General features: G+C 51.3%; 1 protein-coding gene across 6 annotated transcripts in view; it reads left to right on the top strand.

Moving 5' to 3' along the window:
• The window catches only part of TLN2 (talin 2), a 484588-nt gene that overhangs the window by 401876 nt on the left and 56553 nt on the right, over positions 1-26159 (top strand). For 5 of the 6 annotated variants that reach the window (XM_066274649.1, XM_066274645.1, XM_066274646.1 and 2 more), the window contains 6 exons: positions 5618-5764; positions 11760-11861; positions 14267-14386; positions 20506-20652; positions 24895-25061; positions 25892-26075. In XM_066274649.1, the coding sequence (XP_066130746.1) occupies positions 5618-5764; positions 11760-11861; positions 14267-14386; positions 20506-20652; positions 24895-25061; positions 25892-26075 (867 nt within the window). The remainder of the gene's footprint in view (positions 1-5617; positions 5765-11759; positions 11862-14266; positions 14387-20505; positions 20653-24894; positions 25062-25891; positions 26076-26159) is intronic. The other variant, XM_066274650.1, reaches the window with a different exon arrangement.

Raw genomic sequence — 26159 nt, 5'->3', positions numbered from 1 at the left:
AGACGTTCCTCCTCACTCCGGGCGTCCCTCCTCACTCCGCGTTCCTCCTGCGTTCCTCCTCACCCCGGGCGTCCCTCCTCACTCCAGACGTTCCTCCTCACCCCGGGCGTCCCTCCTCACTCCAGACGTTCCTCCTCACTCCGGGCGTCCCTCCTCACTCCGCGTTCCTCCTGCGTTCCTCCTCACCCCGGGCGTCCCTCCTCACTCCGCGTTCCTACTGCGTCCCTCCTCACCCCGGGCGTCCCTCCTCACTCCGGGCGTTCCTCCTCACTCCAGACGTTCCTCCTCACTCCGGGCGTCCCTCCTCACTCCGCGTTCCTCCTGCGTTCCTCCTCACCCCGGGCATCCCTCCTCACTCCGGGCGTCCCTCCTCACTCCGCGTTCCTCCTGCGTTCCTCCTCACCCCGGGCGTCCCTCCTCACTCCGGGCGTTCCTCCTCACTCCAGACGTTCCTCCTCACCCCGGGCGTTCCTCCTCACTCCGCGTCCCTCCTCACCCCGGGCGTCCCTCCTCACTCCGGGCGTCCCTCCTCACTCCGCGTTCCTCCTGCGTTCCTCCTCACCCCAGGCGTCCCTCCTCACTCCGGGCGTTCCTCCTCACCCCGGGCGTTCCTCCTCACTCCGCGTCCCTCCTCACTCCGGGCGTCCCTCCTCACTCCGGGCGTCCCTCCTCACTCCGCGTTCCTCCTGCGTTCCTCCTCACCCCGGGCGTCCCTCCTCACTCCAGACGTTCCTCCTCACCCCGGGCGTCCCTCCTCACTCCAGACGTTCCTCCTCACTCCGGGCGTCCCTCCTCACTCCGCGTTCCTCCTGCGTTCCTCCTCACCCCGGGCGTCCCTCCTCACTCCGCGTTCCTACTGCGTCCCTCCTCACCCCGGGCGTCCCTCCTCACTCCGGGCGTTCCTCCTCACTCCAGACGTTCCTCCTCACTCCGGGCGTCCCTCCTCACTCCGCGTTCCTCCTGCGTTCCTCCTCACCCCGGGCATCCCTCCTCACTCCGGGCGTCCCTCCTCACTCCGCGTTCCTCCTGCGTTCCTCCTCACCCCAGGCGTCCCTCCTCACTCCGGGCGTTCCTCCTCACCCCGGGCGTTCCTCCTCACTCCGCGTCCCTCCTCACCCCGGGCGTCCCTCCTCACTCCGGGCGTCCCTCCTCACTCCGCGTTCCTCCTGCGTTCCTCCTCACTCCGGGCGTCCCTCCTCACCCCGGGCGTCCCTCCTCACTCCGGGCGTCCCTCCTCACTCCGGGCGTCCCTCCTCACTCCGCGTTCCTCCTGCGTTCCTCCTCACTCCGGGCGTCCCTCCTCACTCCGGGCGTCCCTCCTCACTCCGGGCGTCCCTCCTCACTCCGCGTTCCTCCTGCGTTCCTCCTCACCCCGGGCGTCCCTCCTCACTCCGGGCGTTCCTCCTCACTCCAGACGTTCCTCCTCACCCCGGGCGTTCCTCCTCACTCCGGGCGTCCCTCCTCACTCCGCGTTCCTCCTGCGTTCCTCCTCACTCCGGGCGTCCCTCCTCACCCCGGGCGTCCCTCCTCACTCCGGGCGTCCCTCCTCACTCCGCGTTCCTCCTGCGTTCCTCCTCACCCCGGGCGTCCCTCCTCACTCCGGGCGTTCCTCCTCACTCCAGACGTTCCTCCTCACCCCGGGCGTTCCTCCTCACTCCGCGTCCCTCCTCACCCCGGGCGTTCCTCCTCACTCCAGACGTTCCTCCTCACTCCGGGCGTTCCTCCTCACTCCGGGCGTTCCTCCTCACTCCGCGTCCCTCCTCACCCCGGGCGTTCCTCCTCACTCCGCGTCCCTCCTCACCCCGGGCGTCCCTCCTCACTCCGGGCGTCCCTCCTCACTCCGCGTTCCTCCTGCGTTCCTCCTCACCCCGGGCGTCCCTCCTCACTCCGCGTTCCTCCTGCGTTCCTCCTCACCCCGGGCGTCCCTCCTCACTCCGCGTTCCTCCTGCGTTCCTCCTCACCCCGGGCGTCCCTCCTCACTCCGCGTTCCTACTGCGTCCCTCCTCACCCCGGGCGTCCCTCCTCACTCCGGGCGTCCCTCCTCATTCCGCGTTCCTCCTGCGTTCCTCCTCACCCCGGGCGTCCCTCCTCACTCCGCGTTCCTACTGCGTCCCTCCTCACCCCGGGCGTCCCTCCTCACTCCGGGCGTCCCTCCTCACTCCGGGCGTCCCTCCTCACTCCGCGTTCCTCCTGCGTTCCTCCTCACCCCGGGCGTCCCTCCTCACCCCGGGCGTCCCTCCTCACCCCGGGCGTCCCTCCTCACTCCGGGCGTCCCTCCTCACTCCGCGTTCCTCCTGCGTTCCTCCTCACCCCGGGCGTCCCTCCTCACTCCGGGCGTCCCTCCTCACTCCGCGTCCCTCCTCACTCCGGGCGTCCCTCCTCACTCCGCGTTCCCTCCTCACTCCGGGCGTCCCTCCTCACTCTGGACGTTCCTCCTCACTCCGGGCGTCCCTCCTCACTCTGGGCGTCCCTCCTCACTCCGGACGTTACTCCTCACTCTGGACGTTACTCCTCACTCCGGGCGTCCCTCCTCACTCCGGGCGTCCCTCCTCACTCCGGACGTTACTCCTCACTCCGGGCGTCCCTCCTCACTCCGGGCGTCCCTCCTCACTCCGGGCGTCCCTCCTCACTCTGGACGTTCCTCCTCACTCCGGGCGTTCCTCCTCACTCCGGGCGTCCCTCCTCACTCCGCGTCCCTCCTCACTCCGCGTCCCTCCTCACTCCGGGCGTCCCTCCTCACTCCGGACGTTCCTCCTCACTCCGCGTTCCCTCCTCACTCCGGGCGTCCCTCCTCACTCCGGACGTTCCTCCTCACTCCGCGTTCCCTCCTCACTCCGGGCGTTCCTCCTCACCCCGGGCGTTCCTCCTCACCCTGGACGTTCCTCCTCACTCTGGGCGTTCCCTCCTCACTCCGGGCGTCCCTCCTCACTCCGGACGTTCCCTCCTCACCCCGGGCGTTCCTCCTCACCCTGGACGTTCCTCCTCACCCTGGACGTTCCTCCTCACTCTGGGCGTTCCCTCCTCACTCTGGGCGTTCCTCCTCACCCTGGACGTTCCTCCTCACTCTGGGCGTTCCCTCCTCACCCTGGACGTTCCTCCTCACTCTGGGCGTTCCCTCCTCACTCTGGGCGTTCCCTCCTCACTCCGGGCGTTCCCTCCTCACTCTGGGCGTTCCCTCCTCACTCCGGGCGTCCCTCCTCACTCCGGGCGTCCCTCCTCACTCCGGACGTTCCTCCTCACTCCGCGTTCCTCCTCACCCCGGACCTCGGGCCTCGGCGGGGCTGCCCTCTGCCTGGGAGGCGCCCCCTCGCTCACCCCATCGGCTCTGCTAGGGACTGTGCTCTTCCTCCAGGGTGCTCCTTCAACCTGGTCGCCTCCTGCGAGAAATCTTCTCGGACTCCAAGGCTGGGTTAGGAGCCCTTCTTAGGCACTGCTCCAGTTAGCTATTGCTGTAAACATGCCATCCTAAAATTTAGTGACTTAAAACACCATTTTAGTATTATCTCTGGTGGGCCTGTGGATTCACAGAGCTCAGCAAGAGAGTTCTCATTCAGAGCCCGTCCTGTCATTACAGCCAGACGGCGGCTGGGGCTCGAGTGGGCCGAGGCTCAGTCACTCCCAGGTCTGGTGCCCAGATTTGGATGGAAGGGGGAAGGTGAACAGAACCAGTCACTGCAGACAGAGGGAGAGAGAGTGGGCCTGTGGGAAGGCCAGCCAGGCGTCAGTCAAGGCCCCATCCCAGGGAGAAGGGGCAGGAAGTCTGGGGAGATAGGCTGCCTCCCTGCCCCTATGGATGCCTGAAAGATAGAAAAAGCATCTTTGTTCCTCACGGTTAGTTTTCATTGTTATCTTTGAAAGCAGCTTGAGTAGTAATGGTCAGTGACTAACATTTACATCCTGACACAGTGCCTCCAGGATGCCTTACGTGATCAGCCTGCTTCAAGTCTGAGCGTGTCAATTTGGAAGAACTCCTCTTGGCTCCCATGGCTTTTCAATACTGCAGACAAAACTAATTCCTATGACTCACATGCCATCTTCTTGGAATTCTCTTTTATTTAAATCACTTCAAAGAGTTTTTGTTTGCCATCTCACTGGTGTCCTTGATACCTTCTCATCTACCAAAGTAAAGATGCTTTCTTGGACCTTTTGGAAGGGTCCCCTCCACCCGCGAGTGGGCCAGGGCGACCATGGCCACTACATGCAGTGCCTGGGTGCAGTGCCGTTCTGACACACTAACTACCCGGCACTAGATCAGATTTCCCAGTTATGGACGGGGGCCACACTGGACCATTCTTATTAGAAATGATCAGGTGCGCTTGACCAGGCGGTAGAGCAGTGGATAGAGCTTCGGTCTGGGATGCAGAGGACCCAGGTTCAAAATCCTGAAGTCCTCGGCTTGAGCAGGGGCTCATCCGGCTTGAGCACGAGGTTGCTGGCTTGAGTAAGGGGTCATAGGCATGACCCACGATCGTCAACTTAAGGCGAAATGTTGTGGCTTGAGCCAAGGTCCCTGGCTTAAGCAAAAGGTCACTTGCTCTGCTGAAGCCCCCACTCCCAGTCAAGGCACATATGAAAAAGTAATCAGTGAACAACTGAGGAGACTAAGGAGCTGCAACGAAGAATTGATGCTTCTCATCTCTCTTCCTTCCTGTCTGTCTGTCCCTGTCTGTATCTCTCGTCACAAAAAAAAAAAATGATCAGGTGCCTGCACGATATGATCTCATCAGAATTCCACAGCATAGCATTGTTATAATTCCCATTTTGCTTAGGAAGCCAAGCTAAGGGCCACTTAGTTAACAGTGGAACCGGAAGTAGAACCCAGGCTTTCCTGACCCGGGACCTTGGCTCTTGCCCCTGCATCTTGCTGCCATTTGAGGTGTCTTTCAGAGAGCCCAGCACCCATCCTTGTTTCATCCTTTGTTCTATGTGCTTAACACAGGTTAAACACCCGCAGTTACAGCATCTCCAAGGTGCTATCTAGGTGAACTCGTGAACACTCAGGGCTTTGCCAGCAGAGCATCTGTCCTTGGAGGACTTTCCTCATTCATTCCTCCAACCTCGGGGTGATGTAATTTGTGAATTAGTTCCAAGGCCTGTTAGGTCTTCTACAGATTTATGTCTCCCGTATGTACCTACGTTTCCATAAAGGGATCTTATTTGTAGAAAGGGAATTAGTGTGTGTTGGGAAGCTTTGAAGAGAAGTGCATTTGATCTGAACACATTTTTCCTTTATAGCAGCTTTTTTTATTCAATATTTCAACTTATAAACTTGGGAATCTGTGGCATTGTCTCCCACCCTGAACATAGAAACATAAGATTAGTCATGTCCTAAGACGCTGCTTGATATTGCAGTTTTATTTTTTCCTCTGGGTTAGAAAGAGATCGTTTTCTGTTTGTTTTTAATGATTTTTCGTTCTTTCAAAAACCCATATTACAAACATAATAAAGGAAAGGAAAAATTTAAAATCCACTGCTGTGCCCCGTAACGGGGCTCTAATTTCGTATTCTGCTTTTTAAGGTTATTCTCAAAAGAAGCAAAATGGTTGTTAAGAGACCGAGCCCCACATCTCTGCTGCAGGAGACATTCCCCAGCTTTCTCTCCCCCATCCCTTCTCAGGCGCAGCACACGCACGACGCCATCACCGAGGCCGCCCAGCTCATGAAGGAGGCCGTGGACGACATCATGGTGACGCTGAACGAAGCTGCCAGCGAGGTGGGGTTGGTGGGAGGCATGGTCGACGCCATCGCGGAAGCCATGAGCAAGGTGGGTCTAGCCCCCGGACGCTGCCTCCCCACCAGCTCCATTTACCTCAGATTTGGTCCCCTGCTGCTTTCTCTCAGGAGCCTCTTTTCTCGAGGGTTCTGACTAATGTCCAGATGCCCTATTGCAGGGGTCCCCAAACTACGGCCTGCGGGCCACATGCGGCCCCCTGAGGCCATTTATCCAGCCCTCGCAGCACTTCTGGAAGGGGCATCTCTTTCATTGGTGGTCAGTGAGAGGAGCATAGTTCCCATTGAAATACTGGTCAGTTTGTTGATTTAAATTTACTTGTTCTTTATTTTAAATATTGTATTTGTTCCCGTTTTGTTTTTTACTTTAAAATAAGATATGTGCAGTGTGCATGGGGATTTGTTCATAGTTTTTTTTACAGTCCAGCCCTCCAACGGTCTGAGGGACAGTGAACTGGCCCCCTGTGTAAAAAGTTTGGGGACCCCCTGCCCTATTGTATGGTCAACATCTGGTTTACTCTTCACTGTTCACTGGTTACTTTGGTAAACCAGTTGTACCCTTTTTTTCCTGTTCTACTCGGAGGAGAATGGACATGCAGGAGGGATCACTGGTTACTTCCCTTATAAAATAGAAATAATTACCTACCTCCCCTGTCTACCTCATAGAGTTTTCGTAGGAAACAAACTCCCAACAAAAAATAACGAAGTGATTCCCAAGTGCTGGTCTTGGGAATGGCTACTTTGGAATCACAGGGCTAATTTTAGAATGCACATTCTTGGGCCCTATGCCAGCCCTGCTCAACTGGAACCTCTATGGGATGGAAGCTAGCGATATCTATTTCTATTTTTTTTTCTCAGTACACCTTTAAAGGGTTTTAAATGTCTTATATCTAGTCAAGTTGAGATATTTAAGAACCTCACTTTTAATCTTTAAAAAACATTTACAGCCCTGGCTGTTTGGCTCAGTGGTAGAGCATCGGCCTGGCGTGCAGGAGTCCCAGGTTCGATTCCCGGCCAGGGCACACAGGAGAAGCGCCCATCTGCTTCTCCACCCCTCCCCCTCTCCTTTCTCTCTGACTCTCTCTTCCCCTCCCGCAGCCAACGCTCCACTGGAGCAAAGTTTGCCCGGGCGCTGAGAATGGCTCTGTGGCCTCTGCCTCAGGCGCTAGAATGACTCTGGTTGCTACAGAGCGATGCCCCAGATGGGCAGAGCATCGCCCCCTGGTGGGCATGCTGGGTGGATCCCGGTCGGGCGCATGCGAGAGTCTGTCTGACTGCTTCCCTGTTTCCAGCTTCGGAAAAATACAAAAAAAACCCACCACATTTACAACCTAATTTGTGTGTGTGTGTGTGTGTGGTCAACAAACTACAAGCACCTGTTACTAAAGATCTTAAATAATAAAATAAATAAATAAAACTAAAACTGTCTATATTTTTAAATCCAGCCAAATACAGAAACCACTGAAGTAGTATGCATAAAAGCCCTCAGTGGACTCTGGTAGGGAATGATTTTTAGTTCTTTCGAAAACCCATATTACAAACATAATAAAGGAAAGGAAAAATCTAAAATCCATTGCTGTGCCCCTTAATGGGGCTCTAATTTCGCATTCTGCTTCTTAAAGGTTATTTTCAGAAGAAGCGAATGGTTGATAGAGGATACCACAAGTATCATTTCTCTTCCAGTGACCCAGCATTTGAGTTGGGTCAGTAGGGAAATATGCCTGGAGACAGTTTCAACTCTGTATCTGCTGCTCTTTCCTCAAAGAAATCCTCATTAGTCATATCAATTTGATATTCATTAGAATTAACAGTTGTTCATAAGCATCTAATTGCTACCCTATAATAGCATAGTCAAGAATTTTAGACATCGTCTGTATTTTGAAATGTCCTTTGTCAGATTGTGAATATATTCTTATGGTTTGTCGGGATAATTAGTGGTCTTTAATTGCTAATTTAGAGAAGATTGGTTGATTCCTATCTCCATAAAGAGATGATAGCCTGAAACTATAATTAGGATAATTCCCCTTAAACGTTATATGCAGTCAGTCTCAGACCGATGCAGTCGCATGCCGGGCAGGGATGCTGGGGCTCCCTTCGCCTTGTGAAAGCACTCCAGTAATTCCTGCTGTGGGCTCCTTGTGCTTCAAGTACGGACAGTTTGGCAGAAACTGAGTGAAATTCCCCTCTTTACAAGGCCCGTGGATGAGTCTCAGTGGGTTTATTTGGTTTTCAATACATCAGAATATCAGGGCTTTGAAAATAAGCCATGTGTCTACCAAGGATATTAAGTAACAGTGCTCAAGGTTTCACAGTGCAAGTTAGAAATCGAGATGATAATCTTTTTCTTCTCAGGAGAAGATGTTTTTCACAATTACTGTAATGATAGGGAAGAGTGTCGTAACTGGCTGCAAGAAGGAAGTCAGGTTCCTGAAGTCCTTTCCTGATGGCCTTTGCGCCTGGCGTGTTGTGACGGGCGTTTCAGTAAGGAAAGCAGCTCTTGCACGATCTGATGTCCGCAGTGTAGTTTCTATGGGAAGGCTGGGAAATAAGTCTGGCTTACCTGACAGCAGTAATTAGGAACTGCTAATAACATGGGCCACAGAGGCCAGAACAGAGGTGTTTTATCCCCTCGGTTTTGTAAAGTATACAATGAGTGTTTCATGGATTCCCCTAAAGTCTCATCTATCCAGACCCAACACCCAAGGTGTACTGTGCAACACCTCTTCTCCATTCTCCCTTTCCTCAGCCCACAGCCCCTGCCCACGCTGGGGACGTTGTATTAAGTGGTGCCTCCGGTCCTTTGAGCCCCTCCTTCAAGCTGCAAGGTATTAGAAATCTGTTCTTTTCTGGTTTTCAGTTATGTGGTGAAAATAATGAAATCTAAAATTCTCAAAGACAGATGGTGCAAGAGCTGCTTTCCTTACTGAAACGCCCGTCACAACAAGCCAGGCGCAAAGGCCATCAGAAAAGGACTTCAGGAACCTGACTTCCCTCGTTCAGCCAGTTACAACACTCCTCCTCCCTATCATTACAGTAATTGTGAAAAACATCTTCTCTTGAGAAGAAAAAGATTATTATTTGGATTTCTAACTTGCACTGTGAAACCTTGAGCACTGTTACTTAATATCCTTGGTAGACACATGGCTTATTTTCAATGTCCTGATGTACTGGCAGAGAAATGTGAATGTACCTCAAGTTTCTAACTTGGATGCAGTTCCTGACACTTTTGAGGCTTCTGCTATGGAGGTTCTTCTTGAGATTCTCTGTATCTGAGCCCCAGAAGGTTTGGGAACTAATGGGTTAATAGGAAGTACAGTAATACTTCGGTTTTCATTGACTTTGGTTATGGTCGGTTTCGGTTTTCATCAATTTTTTTCCACGAAAAATTTGTCTCGGTTTTCATCGGTTGCCTTAGATTTTGTCGGCATGCCCACATGACCTCGCAGCTAATTTTGTAAAAACAAAGGGGCGACCCACGTGTTCTGCTCAATGTGGCGTTGTTTCTTGTGTGAGCATCACCCCACACGTCTAGCCAAACAATTCCATTGCTTTCCAGTGTTTTTGTGCTTTTTTTATTGATTGCGAGTGCTAATACAGTAATTGGATTTACATTGATTCACATGGAAATAATTGCCTTGGTTTTCGTCGGTTTTGGATTTCACCGATTGTTTTCAGATGGATTATCGACAAAAACCGAGGAGGCATCACTGTAATCAGCTTTATGGGTAACCTTGGACAAATCAGTCAAGTTCTGTGAACCTTGTTTTCCCCATTCAATGACATTAGTTCTCAATTTTGGGGATTTTGTGACTCAGTAACTTTTCTTTCCTTCTTTGGTGTGAGGGTTGGGGTGGGGGTTGGGCTTGTCCAAGACAAGAAACTAAAGAAACAAAACAAAAACACTGCTCTCTACATCACTGTTATCTCATAAAAGAAAGATGACATTAACCTCAAAAGACAGTAGGAAGACTATAATCCCAGAAGAAAGTTCTTTCAACTAAATTTGAAAATTCTTTTAATTTATCCTTTTGTTCATCCTTTTCTCAGTCTTCAAACTGGTAGAAGGTTCATCTTGGTGGCCGGTGGCTCCTGTACTCTAAGCTGCCCTTGAGCTCCAACATTCTCAAGTGTTCGCAGCTACACCACGTCTCACAAAGGTGCTCAGCATGTCGCCTGACATTAAGAAGATACCCAGTTTATACTGAGTGTATGCGCCCACATCTCAATCCTCATCTGACCCGCAAGGCTTCCATGGTGTGATGGAGATGTTTGGCAGCATCTATCTCCCTGATAAAGAAACCTAAATATATATTATCTGCCTGGAGTTTGTGTTGATGGTTTGGTGGAAATTACATCCCAGGCTGAGCAGACCCATCACACATAGGCTACAGCAATAGGTTCCTTCGACTCACTGTAGTTTATGCCTGCTCACGCTGGGTAGCTCTTATTGAAGACTCCATCTACCATTCTTCTGATTTCCTTCTTGGTCCCTCGTCTCTCCCCTGACCACAAGCTACTTGGCAGAGCTACCAAAGAGATCTCAAATATGTCATTGCCTACCCCCCAATGCCACTATTTTTCTCATGATTTCAAGGTTCTTCATTAAACAGATCCAGCTTCATTTCCACCACTCCCAACAGCCCCCTCTGTTCACTGTACTCTTTCTTTATTTATGTTCACCTTGTCTCCTCACCAGTTGAGTATCATTCAGCAACCAATGGTGACAGTGATGATGACAATGTTGCTGAAGATGGGTTGCTTTTTTTTTTTCATCATAATCATCATCGGCATTATAACTATTACCATATTTTTCTTCATTATCATGGTCATTATGGCCTCTTCTTTCATATAGCTTTTGACCAGATATAATCTCAGTTGATCTTTACTATAACCTTCTGATGCTTATAAGTTTTCGGGGAAGGACCTGAGATTCAGAGTTTAAGCAGCCAGCCCATTCACAAGCACTGGAAACAGGTCTTGAACTAGAAGCACTGGAACAAGTCTTCTAAACCTGTGTCCCGGCCCTGGCCGGTTTGCTCAGCGGTATAGCGTCGGCCTGGCGTGCGGGGGACCTGGGTTCGATTCCCGGCCAGGGCACATAGGAGAAGTGCCCATTTGCTTCTCCACCCCCACCCCCTCCTTCCTCTCTGTCTCTCTCTTCCCCTCCCGCAGCCGAGGCTCCATTGGAGCAAAGATGGCCCGGGCGCTGGGGATGACTCCTTGGCCTCTGCCCCAGGCGCTAGAGTGGCTCTGGTCGTGGCAGAGCGATGCCCCGGAGGGGCAGAGCATCGCCCCCTGGTGGGCAGAGCGTCGCCCCTGGTGGGCGTGCCGGGTGGATCCCGGTCGGGCGCATGCGGGAGTCTGTCTGACTGTCTCTCCCTGTTTCCAGCTTCAGAAAAGTACAAAAAAGGAAAAAATAAAAAATAATTAAACCTGTGTCCCTAACCCCTGGAGGAACAGAGCCCGCCCCACTCTCTAACTCTTGCATCCCGCAGTGATCGTGCCCTGCGCTCAATTCCTATTGCATGCGGAGTCAGACCAGTCGCGGGTTATACCTGGTACTTCCGATTTCTTCTTTCCCATCTTAGACAGAAGTGAGTGTTCTAGGATATGGACATCTGTAGGCTACTTTATTCCTAGGAAGTCCTTTGTGATGTAGATTCTGCCTCCTTTCCTGGCTCATTCTCACCATTCTGAGCTTCCCCACAGTTGTCCAGCTCACTCTCACCTTTCTATGCTTCGGTGCTATTCCCTTGGGACACCTTCCCCACCTTATATATGTACCAGACTCCTCCCCCTGGTAAGATTTGGTTAGAACAACATTCTTCTGGGGCCTCTCCTTGCCTGTGTACCTCAAATGCCTTACATGCACCTCTACCATTGTCCTCATTGCAGAACTTGAGGGATTCTCTTCAGTCTAAGCCAAAGGAACTCTGAGGACCATTTTTAAAAGTTCCTAATTCTAATAAATACAGTCCACATTTCAACTGGCCTCTTAATGACCTTTGGGCTCTTTCCCTCTTCTCTAGCTGGACGACGGCACTCCTCCAGAACCAAAGGGAACCTTTGTCGACTATCAGACGACTGTGGTCAAGTATTCCAAAGCCATTGCAGTAACAGCTCAGGAAATGGTAAGAAGGAAAAGAACTGTCCGCCCAGCCCCCACTCTTGGTGCCCTGTTATCCGAACCACCATGCCCTTTTGTTCTGCGGCCGGTGTTGGAGAGATTAGTGCGTGTTTCTAGTTCCTCCTGGGCCCCAGCTTCTGTCCTTCATCTGTGGTCTCTGTGGCTGTCTGGGGTCTGGAAGGCCCAGTCCACTGCAAGAGGGAATTAAAGGTGACTGAGACTTGGGCATGAGGACAGGGGAGCAAAGGAAGGAGTGAAAATGAGAATGAAGGGGAAAATGAGAAGGAAGTTAGGAGTTACAGAGAAAGAATAAAAATCCTATTCAACTCACAAAGGACTTGAGATGTTTTTAGAAATTAAAATATAGTACAAGACAAGACATTTGGGGATCAAACACAGGTTGACAAATCAAATTATATAATACTTGCACAGTAAGATTGCCAGTCTTTCAGGCAAAATGTGTTTAAAAAACAATTTCCTGACAACCCAAGGCATTCGACTTTTAAAGGTAATTTCTTTATTTTGCCAAAATGTAATGCAGTCATCATTGTATTACATGGATCTTTTGATATACGTGGTGTTGAGAGACAGTGGATGCTATCTTGATATGTCACAACGCTGTACAAAAGATGACAAATGGTGTCCTGGAAGGATGACTAAGAGTACTAGTAAGAAAGTCCCACTCACCTTCGGAAGGGTGAGGCAGCATGGGATCAAGTTTGGAAAGATGCCTCTCGGATGCCGCCTCACCAGCCGAGTCAAGAGAGCAAGCGGTCTCCCCAGCTGGAAGGACCAGAGCGAGCTGTTGTGTGGCTCCTGCCCCGCCGGGCTCGCTGCCTGTCTGGATGGTTTTGTCATGTAGTCGTGTGTCCACTAGAGGTTGAGCTTGGACCACAAAGGCTTCCCTGGCTGCTGCTGCTCATTCTTCGAAATTCTGCGACTGTGCCAGGCTTGTTGTTAAAGAGGATTTGGGCTGGGGCGAGAGGGAGGAACAGTGCCCATCTCAGTGACTGCGAAAGGCTGGAGCAGGGCCGAGCTGGCTCTGCTCAGGGGTGCTCGGGGGGCAGGTCACAGGTCAGACCGGGCGGCCCTGCCGTGCCGATTCCTCTGAGCAGGAGACATAGTGCAGCAGGGGGCAAACATTTGAGTGGCCTCATGAAGTTTCTGGAATATCTCCCGGGCTCGGTTCTCAGCCGGCCTGTCTTGACCCTTGGAGGCCATGCTCTCGGCCTTGGCTGCCCTGCCACTCCTGGGATGACTGGTCTGGGCCCTGAGTTGGAGAGAGTGACCCTTCACTGCCTCAGGGTGCCCTGGAATCCTGGTGCTCCACGTGCCAGGGCTCCAATGAAGCAGCTCTTCGTACAGCCTCACTTTCTCGGGATTCAGTGTGCATTCCTAGGGACCCCACACCTCGGCCTGAAATCCTGTGGCATTTCCTGGTAAACATGGCTGCACATTCCGTCCCACCTCAGGGGATGTGGAGTCATTTAGAAAGGGCTTTTTAAAAGCGCTTTAAAGTCAAGGTCCTCAGATGCCACAGAGAGAAAGTGTCATCAGAGCAAGAGGTGAGGGAGGGCAGGTGGGAAGCCTCTTGCCCAAGAGGGACAAGGACAGCCGTCTGGGTGGCAGGTTAAAACTGCTGTCATGAGACCTAAGGCATTTTTGTCAAAGCAAGAGGGAAAAACAGGAAACGAGCATGTTAGCTAGGTAGGATAAGCTGAGGTAAGTTTTTCTATAAAATAGGAGAAAAACACAGAATATCTTGATAATAAAAAGATAGATTTTGACCATTGAGGCTGCAGTATACCCTTAACTCAATTTGGGGCCGAAACCTTGTGATTCTTTGGTATGAATTTACTGCAAAGCTGTATTCTCTGTAAATTTCTTCCATCAAAGCATTTGTCTTGTCCATCACCTCTCAGTATGAGAAGTCTATAACAGCCCCGTCCTCATGCCCTCTCGTGTCCAAGTGGGACCCACTTCTGGATTTCTGGAGACCAGATGGACTCTCTGCAGAAGTGTGTGGCCAGGGGTGTGCGCTGCACGGGAATTGTGCCCCCTGTGGTTTTCCTGGGGGTCTCCTCGGGTGACTGACCCACAGGGCAGGGCCGGCCAGCCTGCCGCTCTCACCTCCCAGAGTGGACCCCGAGGGCCTGGCCTCCACACTGCACGGCCTGAGCCTAGCATGTTGCCCACTGGCTGGACCAGGACCCACTGACCTGAGAGGGGCCCTGGCCTGTTGTGTGCGATGCAGCATGGGCTTCGCTTGAACTGCCTTCTCCAGTGTCCAGCCCCACATGCAAGCCAAGAGCATAAAGTGAATGAAACCCTTTGGCTTCCAGAGGTATTAACACATGGTTCTCATGCTTTTCTCTGTGTGTGTGTGTCTTGCTTGTTTTCTTTTTCCAGATGACTAAGTCGGTTACTAACCCGGAAGAGTTGGGAGGACTGGCTTCACAAATGACCAGTGACTATGGGCACCTGGCTCTCCAGGGCCAGATGGCAGCAGCCACGGCGGAACCAGAGGAGGTCTGCCACCTTAAGCCCCTGTTTTAAAAAGCCAACCCACCCTGGTACCCACTCCCGGGGATCCTCCGTAGCTTAGCTCCACTCCACAAGACCCCAGCCTGAGAGCCAGAACCAGGCCTGGTTCTGCTGCCACGCTGCCGGCCCCAGGCTCGGACCCCGTAGCCCAGGCTGTGCTCAAGGCTACTCTCCTTTCTGAGGCCCTATGGCTAAGATCGGGGGGCCACCTGGGGAGGTGGGCTTTCTCAGGGGACTCTCTTTACAATGTTCTATCTGGTCGCCTGTCCCCTGGCCCATCACCTGATGCCAAGAGCAGAACCCCCACTGCCATCTTCCCTTTGTCCCCGACTCCTGCCCCGCGCAGGCCCCTTCGCTGTTTCCACGTTTCCCAGAGGCTCCCCGAAGTATTGGTGTATTGCTGTCTCTTTCGTGAGAAAGGGCCGTGTAGCCTACTTTCACGAAACAAAGTCTTGCCCAAATATTTTTAGTGACTAAGAGCTGGCCCAGATCCCTATCCCCATACGCCCTGCTGACTTCTTCTCTTCATTATCTACCTGCCTTCCCCAAACTCACTTTCCTAGTGGTCAGACTTGCCTAAGAGTCTTAAAATGGCAAAAGTTTGGTCCCAAAGGCCACTTTCTAAGAGCTCCCAACTCATAACACCTCTGAGAAGTCGAGTGGTCCACTGGGAAGCGCACAGAACGGGTGGAGCTCGGGGGCACCTGGCTGCACCTGTCGGTGTTAGCACACACGGGGGGGCTCCATCCCAGCTCCTGTGGGGCTCCTTAGAGAGCAATAGCTCAGTCTAAAATAAAAAATAGTGAAGTAGATTGCAGGGACACTGGGAAGATGAAGAAGGTAACTGCTTTCCATGAAATTCAGCAAGATGTTTATTGAGCACGAGCCTTGTTGACCACATTGCTAAGTGAACTAGGCTGTCAAGGCGGAAGACTGGTCTTCCCTTCTCCTTGTAATGACAGTCAGCGTCCCCAAGTTACTCGGTGCTGCTGTTTCTCCTGGGAGTCAGGGCTAAGCCTGTCTTAACAGAGGCTCCCAGAAACACCACAGGACTGGAGACCCAAAACAAAAATCACTTTCTAACGTGTGTTGTAACAATGCATGTAAAGAGAAGTATCATATATATGTACTTGCATACATATATATCTAGCATGGGATGACTTCAGTTTCTAACAGTGCCTGCATCATGAGATTTATTTTAGAATGATTGAGTCTTTAGGCTGCAGCATGAATAATTCTGTTTGTAATGAGTCTGCTAAGTCACTACCGAGGAAGAAAAATGATCAGAATCATCAGGAATCTGTGATTCTTTACACAGACCCATCCTTTTTTTTATATAAAATAGGCACATCCGCTGGACTCATAATTTATCTGATTTACATGTAATTTTTTATTTCATTAACAAGTGTAAAAGGACAACAGTCCAGGAAGGAAAAGTTTGGTTGGACAAAGGGGAGAAGTGTTTGGCTGTGCAGGGAGAATAAAGCCAAAAGAGACTATGATTGCGAGAGAGGGCTGGCTTTGTCTCCAGAAATCTTTAGAATTGGAATCTACAGCCATCTGCCTTGGTTAGTTTGAATGCTGGCCCGCCTGAGCTATCAAGTGAAGACCCAGTAATCTATTGGAGCCCTTTCCACATCTGAGTTCCACCTCATGTGTGAAACAAGCAGATTGTTTTATCACAACCCATACCAATTGAAGCATAATAGAAAAAAATACCAAAGCAGCCAGGAAAGAAAATGTATTGTGAAAAGCACAACTAGTTACTTTAGTTATTGGCCCTGCAATTGTAGCAGCTGATGTTTTCATTAAGGATCTCCCTTTTTCTCTCCGTTACATCTTGAGATATATTTTACATTCCAGACTGAACAGCGTGACCCTGAAGTGAAAAGGGGCAGAGAAAATATACAGTTACTGGTGGCTTGCAAAGTAAAAATCCTTTGTGTGCATTTGCCAGACAGATATTTGGGGGAAAACTGAGAAGGGTAGGAGATCCCTGAAGCCATGTAGTTTTTTATTCCAAGACTGTGGGATTGTTTGTATACCCGTGAGGGCCCCCACATCAGAGCATGTGAAAATATTTATGTCCAGGGCAAGTACGAAGCCGCTCCCCTTGCTGTGGTCCTGCCCTCGGCTCTGCCGAGTCAGCATTTTGGTCTTTTCCAGAATGTGACAATTACAGGAAAAGTCATAGCTCTGCCCTCTGAACATCAAGCGGGAGCTTTATCTTGCTTATTTTTCCATGGAAAATTGAAGCTTTTGTTAACATCACTGTGAAAACTTCTTTCTTCAGAAAAGTTAAAATACCCGGGCAACTTTGCAATTTAAGATTAGTTTCCTCTTAAAAATAAAACCAAACCAAAACGAGGAAAGAAAGAAAGAAATGCAGTCCCTGTGAGCGCAGCGTCTCAGTATAAAGCTGGGGAAAGATTTAGTGACTACAGCTTTGTCTCCAAGCAAACTGTGCCCTGGCAGGGACGTCTGTCAGGAGCCTATGGTGAGGACCAAAGCCCTTTGTCCGCTCTCGGACTCTAAACTTTCCCCTCAAAGGCACCGTTTCTGTAGTTCGGGAGGTGATGCCCTGCTTCTGTTGCCCACACTCTCTGTTCCTTCCATTTCTGTCTAAGGAGAAACCGTCAAGTTGGTCAGAGAACAGCCATTGTTGTTCCAACCTTCACAAGCTCTCCAAGGGACAGTATTATTTGACCCAGTTTCAAATGAGATTGTTTTTAAAGCCTGAGAAAAAGCTGTATGTTTAGTTTAGTTTGAAGCAGTAAAGGAGATGATTAGTATTTCTTAGACTCCCTCCAATTGAAATTTGATACAAAAACCTCATGAAGGCCAGGCTTCTCATTTCTCACAAGACAAAATACCAGGAGACGATCTTCTGGTTTTACTTTTATTTGGGCAAAGAGGGAATGAATTGAGGGTTTTTCTTGAGGTTCAAGTCATGCTTTACTGAAGTTGCCAGTTTATGACCCCAAGTTTAATGTCTTTGAGAAACATTGCTTTGCAATAAACACTGGTTGTGTGTTGGCTCACCCTGGGAGCTCGTCATGTATGTTGAGAAGTTGAGTGTCGCTTCGAGAAACTTAGCGTGTTTAAAGCTTTTTATCTGTTGGAATACAGTCTTAAAACTGTATTTCCTTTCTAGAGGTTCCTCTGGCAGCACGGCATTCTGTGAGAGTGCGGAAGAGGAGGTGGTTGCTCTGTTGAACTGTGGATTTGGTTGTCCTCTGTCATTAAGTGCCCCGTGGGAGGGAGTGGAGTATGTATCAAGTCCACAGGGCCAGGCAGATGCTGGGCTACCCTGTCCCCTCACCTGCAGCATGTCAGGCAATCATTTGTTCTTCCCCATTTCACTGATAAGCAAACTGAGGCCCTGAGAGGTTAGTTAAATTGTCCAAGATCACACAGCTACCGTAGTGTTGCAGCCACTTTAAACAACTTTTTGGAATAAGTGAAGTTTCAGGTAAGTAAGTTAAGAAGTCACCATGTGGAAGTCAGGGTTGGAAGCTAGCTTTGTTAGGTAACAGCTGGTCTTTCCCCTGCACCTGTGTTTGTCCCAGCACCCTGTCTTTCTGTCAATAGGAAGCTCAGGCTTGGCCCTGTGCGGGGTGCAGGATTCCAGGTTCCGCGCCTCGTTCTTCCTGACCCAGAAAGGGGCTTTGGACATTTGACTCAAGTTATGCACATTTGACTCAAGTTTCACTTTTGAAACATGATTGAACTATTTCTAAAACTGTTAGGACAAGCCACATGTACTCTTGAATGTATTCTAGGCCAAATGGTAACCCATCGGGGGCCACAGCGCCTCCCCCTGCACCGGGATGCAGGTGCAGACCCGAGGCTGAGGCAGCTCTGCCCTGCCCGCTATGGTCAAGAAACTGCAAGGAAACTGCTCCTGTTTGCTTTATTTACACACATAACAGGGTTTTCCTCAACACTGTGCCGCCGAAGCAAAATACAGAAATGAGTCGGTGGCTGAGGCTGTAACTGGCTTTTATAACCATGACTTTTAAAGTTGGGTTCACGCAGTCTCGTTGTTGACTTTTTATTGAGTCAAGGATATAAAATTTAACTCATAAAGAAGAGTATAGTACTAATAAATTACTTCTATTAATTTTACATGTTGAGATTTCATGAGAGTTTTTATTGGGGGTTGGGGTCTGCTAAGTGGAAAAAAATCCAAGACGTTAGAAAAGGCACTGATCAAAGGGCTAGAGGGCGGGTGCTGGGGTTAGAGACCTGGGCTCTCGGCTGGCTTTCCCGGGCTGCTGTGTGATCCTGGGCCCATCACATCACCTCTCTGGGCCACAGTTTCTATGTCTGTAAATGAAGGGGAGCTTGAACCGGTAAGGTCATTTTTTTATTTTGAGATCCCATCAATTTTTCTTTCTCCATTTGCCCCTTACCCAACTGTCCCAACAGCACCTATCATTCAGAGACCTGTGGTCGCCCTCCACAGCAGAGCTCTCGCCTTTGGATTGGTTCTGACCCTTGAGTACTTAGGGTTACACTGCTTGGATCAGAAAAGCATTGAAAGCCAGGTTGAGTTTAAAACTTGACTGGGGCATCCTCCTGCTTCAGTTTGACCTCATGCTTAAAGCAGCAAGCGTGCGGAGCACTCAGCTATATTTACAGGGCATCGCCCCAGTGTGGGCTGAGTCAGAGGGCTTCTCCCCTCCTTGGTGGCGGCCTTGCTGCTGCCCGGGTCCAAACGCATTTGCAGAGCTGCAGGGTTGTGTGATCCCGGGGTGCCGCTCGTGTTGTATTCTACGTGGAGATGGTCGGCAAGAAGCCCTGCCTGGTTGTGAAGTTTGTGCAGTCGCCTGGGTACAATAGAAGAACACCCCAACTTTCTGGATGAGGAGAATTTTCTATTAAACGAATTTAAACATCCTGTGGGCCGTTAAGGAGCTTACAGGAATTCCCTTTTTCCCTAAAAGCGGGAAATGTTTCAGTAATAGGAGAGTTAACATTTGCAGCCCCCTTCACTCCTCAAAGCCACCCTTCCTTAAAACTCTGGCTAATGGTATGATATTGGCTGACAGCGTGCTGGTAGCCGGGATCTCCCCGGGTTTATTCCCAGTTTCTGAGGTTATTTAGTAACTCTTCATGATAAATGCTGGAAAGAGGCGCAGCTGCTTGCTATTGTGCTGTCTTGAAAATAACACTTATTGACAAAAGCTTAAAGGGTTTTGTTTGTTTTGTTTTAGTTGCTTACCAGGGCTGGAGGGCAGATTATTTTACAGCAGCTGTATTGATCAAACCCAAATGGGAATTGATGGGAAACAGCGCCAGAGGAATGCAAACTCTGGCAGGTGGCCACGAAAATTTATTACACCTTAAAGAGCCAGCTGGCAGCTTGTCCACAGTGGAGGCATTTGGCTTCTTTTAGGCAAAGTACCTTTTATAATCGCAAAAACCAGAGGTCATTAAAAAGAATGCGTGCCTGCTGAGCCATTAGCTCTAAAAATGTCCCTTTTAAAGGAAACCTCAAACCTGGCCCGGTAGGAAAGCTGGGCCCTGCATCGTTGCTCTCACCATGGGGACAGCTGTGGAGGGGGTGTTCTGGTTAGTAAACAGCAATTTTGTAAGAATCTGAACACTTTAAAATATTCTTGGTACTAAAGCTATATATTTCAAACTTCTAATTACCTTCTGGAGCTGTTGTGAGAAATAAATGAAATGAAATGCATTCCGTGCTTAGGAGAGGCCCTGACACACAGTAGGGGCTCCGTAAATGCTTTTTGAAGGAGTAACAGAACTATCCAGCAGAGTTCCTCTAATTGACATTCTTATCAGGTGGCACAGGATACAGATAAGCAAGACACCAGAAAAGGCAGCAAATATCAGGGAGGCACTAGGCTAGCATGATGAGGTTCAGACTTGCTTACTGAGGATGGTGGGCACTTGACAGTCTCTAAAAATGGGAAGCAAAATCAAGCAAATTCCATACTTCACCAAGCACAGACTCCTAATAGCAGTGGAATTTTCCTAGCCAGGCTCCCATAGGACACAGGAGAAATTTTCCATGTAGGGAGGACCTCAATGGCCGGGTCTATCATGCTTCTCCTTCCCCACCCTGGCTGCCTCCGCAGATCGGCTTCCAGATTCGTACGCGTGTGCAGGACCTAGGCCACGGCTGCATCTTCCTAGTGCAGAAGGCAGGGGCCCTCCAGGTGTGCCCCACCGACAGCTACACCAAGAGGGAGCTCATTGAGTGTGCCCGTGCAGTCACCGAGAAGGTAAGAAGCAGCCCCTGGGTCAGGCGCAGCCACGGTGACCTGGTGTGACCAGTTCTACGAGCAGGAAACTAAGCCAAAAACAACTCAGCCGAGTCAAGTCTGGTCATCTTTCCTCGAGCGCGGGGTCTCCCCACGGGTGGGGCATATTGAGGAGTTGGGGGTGATCCATAGGCCTTGAGAACTTGAGAGTGGGAGAGGGACTGACCCACGAAGGTGAGGGCCCTGGCGGTTTACCTTCAAGGGCTCTCCTGCGGACAGGCTGGGCAGACCGGCTTGAAGTCCAGGCTCAACACCAGGAGCCCCCCCTGCATCCTCTCTGACACTTTTGCCCTTTGGGCTTCCTTCTCAGAAGAGGCTCTTAGGTGTTGAGAGGTGTGGGGGCCTGACCTCAAGTTTCTTTCCTGAAACCTCTTTATTGCCTGATGAGACAGTGATGTGGGGAGGGTTCAATACCTGTCTGAAGTTGCATGGCACCTTGATGGGCAAATAGGATCCTGAATGACATTTTCTGACTCTAATGCCAGCTGTTTGTAGAGAGGATCACATAGTGTAGTGCAGTGGTTTTCAGCTGCCGGTTCACGGTTATAGAGGGTCCATAGCCTTAATACACCACCAGGGTGGTTAACTCTTGCAAACACCAGGTCTCGGACCAGTGTTTGAACGCCACTGGTGTGGTTGGTGGGGCTCTAGGATCTCCGCTAAGTAACTTCACCTTTCCAAACCTTGGATGTCTCATTTGTAAAATGAGGATAAAGAAATATCATTGATTCCTGGCCCACAGGGTTGTACAGATTAATTGCAGGGGTATATGTATCAGTGCTTGGCACAGTGCCAGGCACACAGTTTATTTAATGAATACCAGCTGCTGTTCTGTGTAAACTCTTCTCCTAACACTGCTCTCCCGGGAAGTTTTTCCTGGCTAAACAATGCCCGGTTCTAAACGTTTGTTCCCAGTATCTCCTTTATTTTCCTGCAGTTAGTTAATCTTCTGTTTTGCTGACTTCCCTGAGTCGTTTTTCAGGGCAGCTCTTTTGCTGGCTGCTGGGAGCACAGGCGAAGCCCCCATGCTTGGCTGGCTTTCCCTCTCCTCCACCTGGGGTCTCAGGATGGAGAGCTCCGCACTGGGTGGAAGCTTGGCAATAGGACTTGAGGGGTGGGCAAAGGACCCCTCGCCTGGAAGCTGCCCTACAGAGGCTTCTCTGTGCAGGGCCCTTGCTGAGGCCAAGCCATGAGCTGGCCGTCTCCCGTAGCCCACAGGACTGTCCAGGCCTGCCTGGACTCCACTGGATGAGGAATAAATCCGAGGACGACACTCTCCCTCCTTTGAAAGCCCTTCCTTGTTATTAAAGTTCCTCTTGCCAAGTTTCCCAGTAGAAGGCCATGCAGCAGGAGCAAGGGGGAGGGATTGAGGCTGCAGGATGTTGATGAGCCTAGCCAAGCAATGCGATCTTCCTGAGCTGGGCCTGGGCTTACTGCTTCTCCCCGCAGAGGAGCCCTGACTTAAAACACCTGGAGAAGGATCAAAGGCAGAGAGCAACTAGTCTATTCGGCAGCTTCTTGGGTTTCTCAACTATGTGTCCCTGCCTTTCTAGTGTCCTACCCTTCCATCCTCTCCCCCCACCCCCCGTATCCTTTTTTCATGTCTTGGTTTTGTTTGTGTAATCTTCCCAGCCATGAGCCCTTGACTTGTCCCCTTTTTTTGTCCTCATGCCCTAGTGACTAGTAAATGCTCAATAAACACCTGCTGATTTTTTTTTTTTTTTCATTTTTCTGAAGCTGGAAACAGGGAGAGACAGTCAGACAGACTCCCGCATGCGCCCGACCAGGATCCACCTGGCACGCCCACCAGGGGCGACGCTCTGCCCACCAGGGGGCGATGCTCTGCCCATCCTGGGCGTCGCCATGTTGCGACCAGAGCCACTCTAGCGCCTGAGGCAGAGGCCACAGAGCCATGCCCAGCGCCCGGGCCATCTTTGCTCCAATGGAGCCTTGGCTGCGGGAGGGGAAGAGAGAGACAGAGAGGAAAGCGCGGCGGAGGGGTGGAGAAGCAAATGGGCGCTTCTCCTGTGTGCCCTGGCCGGGAATCGAACCCGGGTCCTCCACACGCTAGGCCGACGCTCTACCGCTGAGCCAACCGCCCAGGGCAACACCTGCTGATTTACACACCTTTCGCAGTGGGCAGGACGTTATTTTCACAATGGCTCTGATTTCCACAGTGGCTGAGAAGGGCCCTCCCAGACTTCTGATTACTTGCCTTGGGCTTTGTCCTCTGGAAGCTCTTTCCAGAAACCGGACTCCTCATTCCCGGGCCAGCTCTGTGCCGGTCTGACTCATCTTTTCCTGGTGGGACATAATGGAATTTAACTTGGGAAATCGTTGCTTGTGGGCTGGTCCTGGAACATGGCAGGTACTCAGGAAACGGGACTCTCTGCCCCTCCTGCCGGGCCATGTACCCCACATCTGCTGAGATCTCAGCCACTTCGGAGGGGGAGGGAGTTTAAACACCGTGCCTCTCACTGCAGCTGTAACTGCCTTTTATCCTGGTCAATGGGTTTTTTAAAATGCATTCACAAATCTTTTTCACTCTCTTCTTTGGGTCAGCCATAGTCACGGATACTAGGATTACTATGTCAGCTTCTGGCCTCAGAAGGCCCCAGTGCCCTCCAGCCACTAGCCAGATTCATACTATTTATAGTAAAATTCATACTGTTTATAGTCAGTGGTCATGGGAGCATTCTGAGGGTAGGGACAGAGTGTATAGGAATCTCTGGAGGCCCAGCTATCTTTGGGAGAGGACAGTGGGGAAGGCATCCTAGTGGGGACTCTGAGCTGACTCCTGCAGGACGGGCAGGTCTGGCTGGAGAAGAGGAGGGGAGGGGGCCTTGAAGGCAGAGAACAGACCCACTGGGAGGGGAGAAGCAGAGGGTGTCTGGGGGAGCGAGGAGCTGGCTGATGAAGTGATGAGCTGTATGTAATGCTGAAACCAGGAGCTGGCCAAGGGCAGGGGAGGAGGCCAGAGAAGTTGAACCTGTTTAGCTGCTCTCCGCAGCCAGGGGAGAATTGTCTGCAGCAGTGTGGTGGGGTCAGGTTTGTGTTATAGGGGCAGCTCCAGATATTGAGGGTGTCCTAGAGGGGACGTGGCAGGTGGCAGGGTAGGGTTCTGATGCAGAAGACACTGGAATGCACACCTTAGCTAACTTGCTGGACCCTCAGATCACTGAAATTATTTGGTGGCAGGTGATGGCTCGAGGGCATGTTGGGGGTAGGAGTAAAATACAGTGTTTTCTTCTGGGCTCCAGCCCCTTAGGGGGCCACAATGGAGAATTTCCAGTCAGGAGGCACTCTTGCTACTTAAAAATGAAGACCATACAAAGGTGTATGTGGGGCAGCAGCTGTGTTAGGCTTGCTCGCTGGTTTACTGGCTGCAAACACTTTGCCTGATCGGTGCGTGAGCACGTGGCAGCACCATGTGTGTGTGGCCTTTATAAGGCTATGGGTGCTTGTGCTCGGGGGGATTGCGGATGGTGGGTTGCCTGCCCGGCACTGTGAGGGGCCACTTTGCTGTTTGTTTGCCTGAGAGGCAGTTTTCCCTCCTGTGTGCTCATCTGCCTTTGTGAGACTTTATTAAACGGGAATGGCCCAACCCTTTCCGGCTCCACAGTTTTGCTACCATCTGCCCAAATCCAATGTGGACCTGCCTGGCCTCGGCCACCGGCATTACAGTGTATCAAAAGCAAAAACAAGCAAATGAAAAAAGAGGTGGCCAAGGGAGGGAACAATGGGTGTTCAGCAGAGGAGGCTGTTCTACAAAAATCCTGATCAGAAGGAGCAGAAATTGTCACAGCTCTTACAGGAGCCTAATTCTTTGTCCCTCCTTGTGGGTGCAGAAACATAGTCATAATTAAATAATAGCACCTGATCTTTACTGAACACTTAACTATGTGCCAAACTCCACACTAGACATTGTACATACATTTTCCTCCTGCCAACAACCCTGATAGACAAGAAGTAGTAACCATTTTACAGATGAGGAAACTGAGACTTAGGTCAACCGCCTACCCAAGGTTAGGTAGCCCACAAACAGCAGAGCTGGTGTTCAGACTGAGGGCGTTGACCACAAGCTGCTGTTAACCCAGAAGCTGCATCGGCTCCTGGAGGGGGAAAGGTGCAGTGTTATCAGAGTGTGTGCACATTTGGGTTACGTTTCCTCTGCTCTCTCTGACAGCCTGTCTCTCCACACAGGTATCCTTAGTACTGTCAGCTCTCCAGGCTGGGAACAAGGGGACCCAGGCATGTATCACAGCTGCCACTGCCGTGTCCGGAATCATCGCCGACCTGGACACCACCATCATGTTTGCGACCGCAGGGACCCTGAACGCAGAGAACAACGAGACCTTTGCAGACCACAGGTATGGGGCTCCCGGGTGGGGCGGGGGAGGGTCAGGCTGGCCTGCCAGACTTCAGAGAGGCTGCCCAGCAGCCAGAAATGTGGTCATCCATTTTGATTTCAACAAGACGTTCAAGTGGGAAAAATGAGCCACATAATCAAAATAAGCCCCCTCTGCCAACTGGCAACACAGAACCGTGTTCCAGCTTTGCCCGTCGCCGCCTAAATCCAGCCTGCTGTGTGGAGGATGGCGATTTGATCTTTCACCGTCCGAGCTGGAGAGCGGCGCCTCTGGTTTGCTCACCAGCCCCAGCAGGATTGGAGCAACGGGGGCGACAGTGAGCTCTTCCGTGTTCTGGGGAGTGGGGCTCCGAGCCTGCTGTCTCCCCTGGGCTGGCTCTTCAGGCCCCACTCAAAAGGCTGATGCTGGGGTCTCCATCTGCTGCTGGAGACCACCCACATCCTCACCACCCTTTCCCTCTCTTTAGTCCCAGGGCTGGGCTGGGAAGAGATTCCCAGGGGTCACTCAGCCACTTGGGCTCCTATATGCTGAGAGGGTCTCCTGATCCGTGTGTCCTCATAGCTCCTCTGTAGCTAGGAAGTATTTTTAGGGAGAGTGGGAACGCATAGGAAAGAAGCTGACCTCTCCCTTAGCTTTAGCTACAGGGCTGGGGGTGGGGGACTCTTCTGTTTCCCTGCACAGAAGATGAGAGCCCCCGGCAAAGCAGGGGAAACATGTCACCTCTCGTCCTCAAAGCCCTCAACCCTGTGGAGGGTTCCTTTTCTTCCCAACTGTTAGTAACCAAGCCTGGCCCTTTGTCTCTCCCCTACCTTCTGCTCTTCTCCTTTCAGGGAGAACATTCTGAAGACAGCCAAGGCCTTAGTGGAAGACACAAAACTGCTGGTGTCCGGGGCTGCGTCCACTCCAGACAAACTGGCCCAGGCAGCCCAGTCCTCAGCAGCCACCATCACTCAGCTCGCCGAGGTGGTCAAGCTGGGGGCCGCCAGCCTGGGTTCTGATGACCCCGAGACCCAGGTACAGGTGGGCCCAAGAGATGGGGGATCTTTATAATTCCACAAACACTGTACACCAGGCCTCAGAAGAGGCCAAAGGCAAAAT

Source organism: Saccopteryx bilineata, chromosome 4 (assembly GCF_036850765.1).
Source record: "Saccopteryx bilineata isolate mSacBil1 chromosome 4, mSacBil1_pri_phased_curated, whole genome shotgun sequence".
Lineage (NCBI taxonomy): Eukaryota > Metazoa > Chordata > Mammalia > Chiroptera > Emballonuridae > Saccopteryx > Saccopteryx bilineata.
The sequence above is the reverse complement of the archived record's forward strand: the minus strand, read 5'-3'. Positions and strand labels throughout refer to the sequence as shown.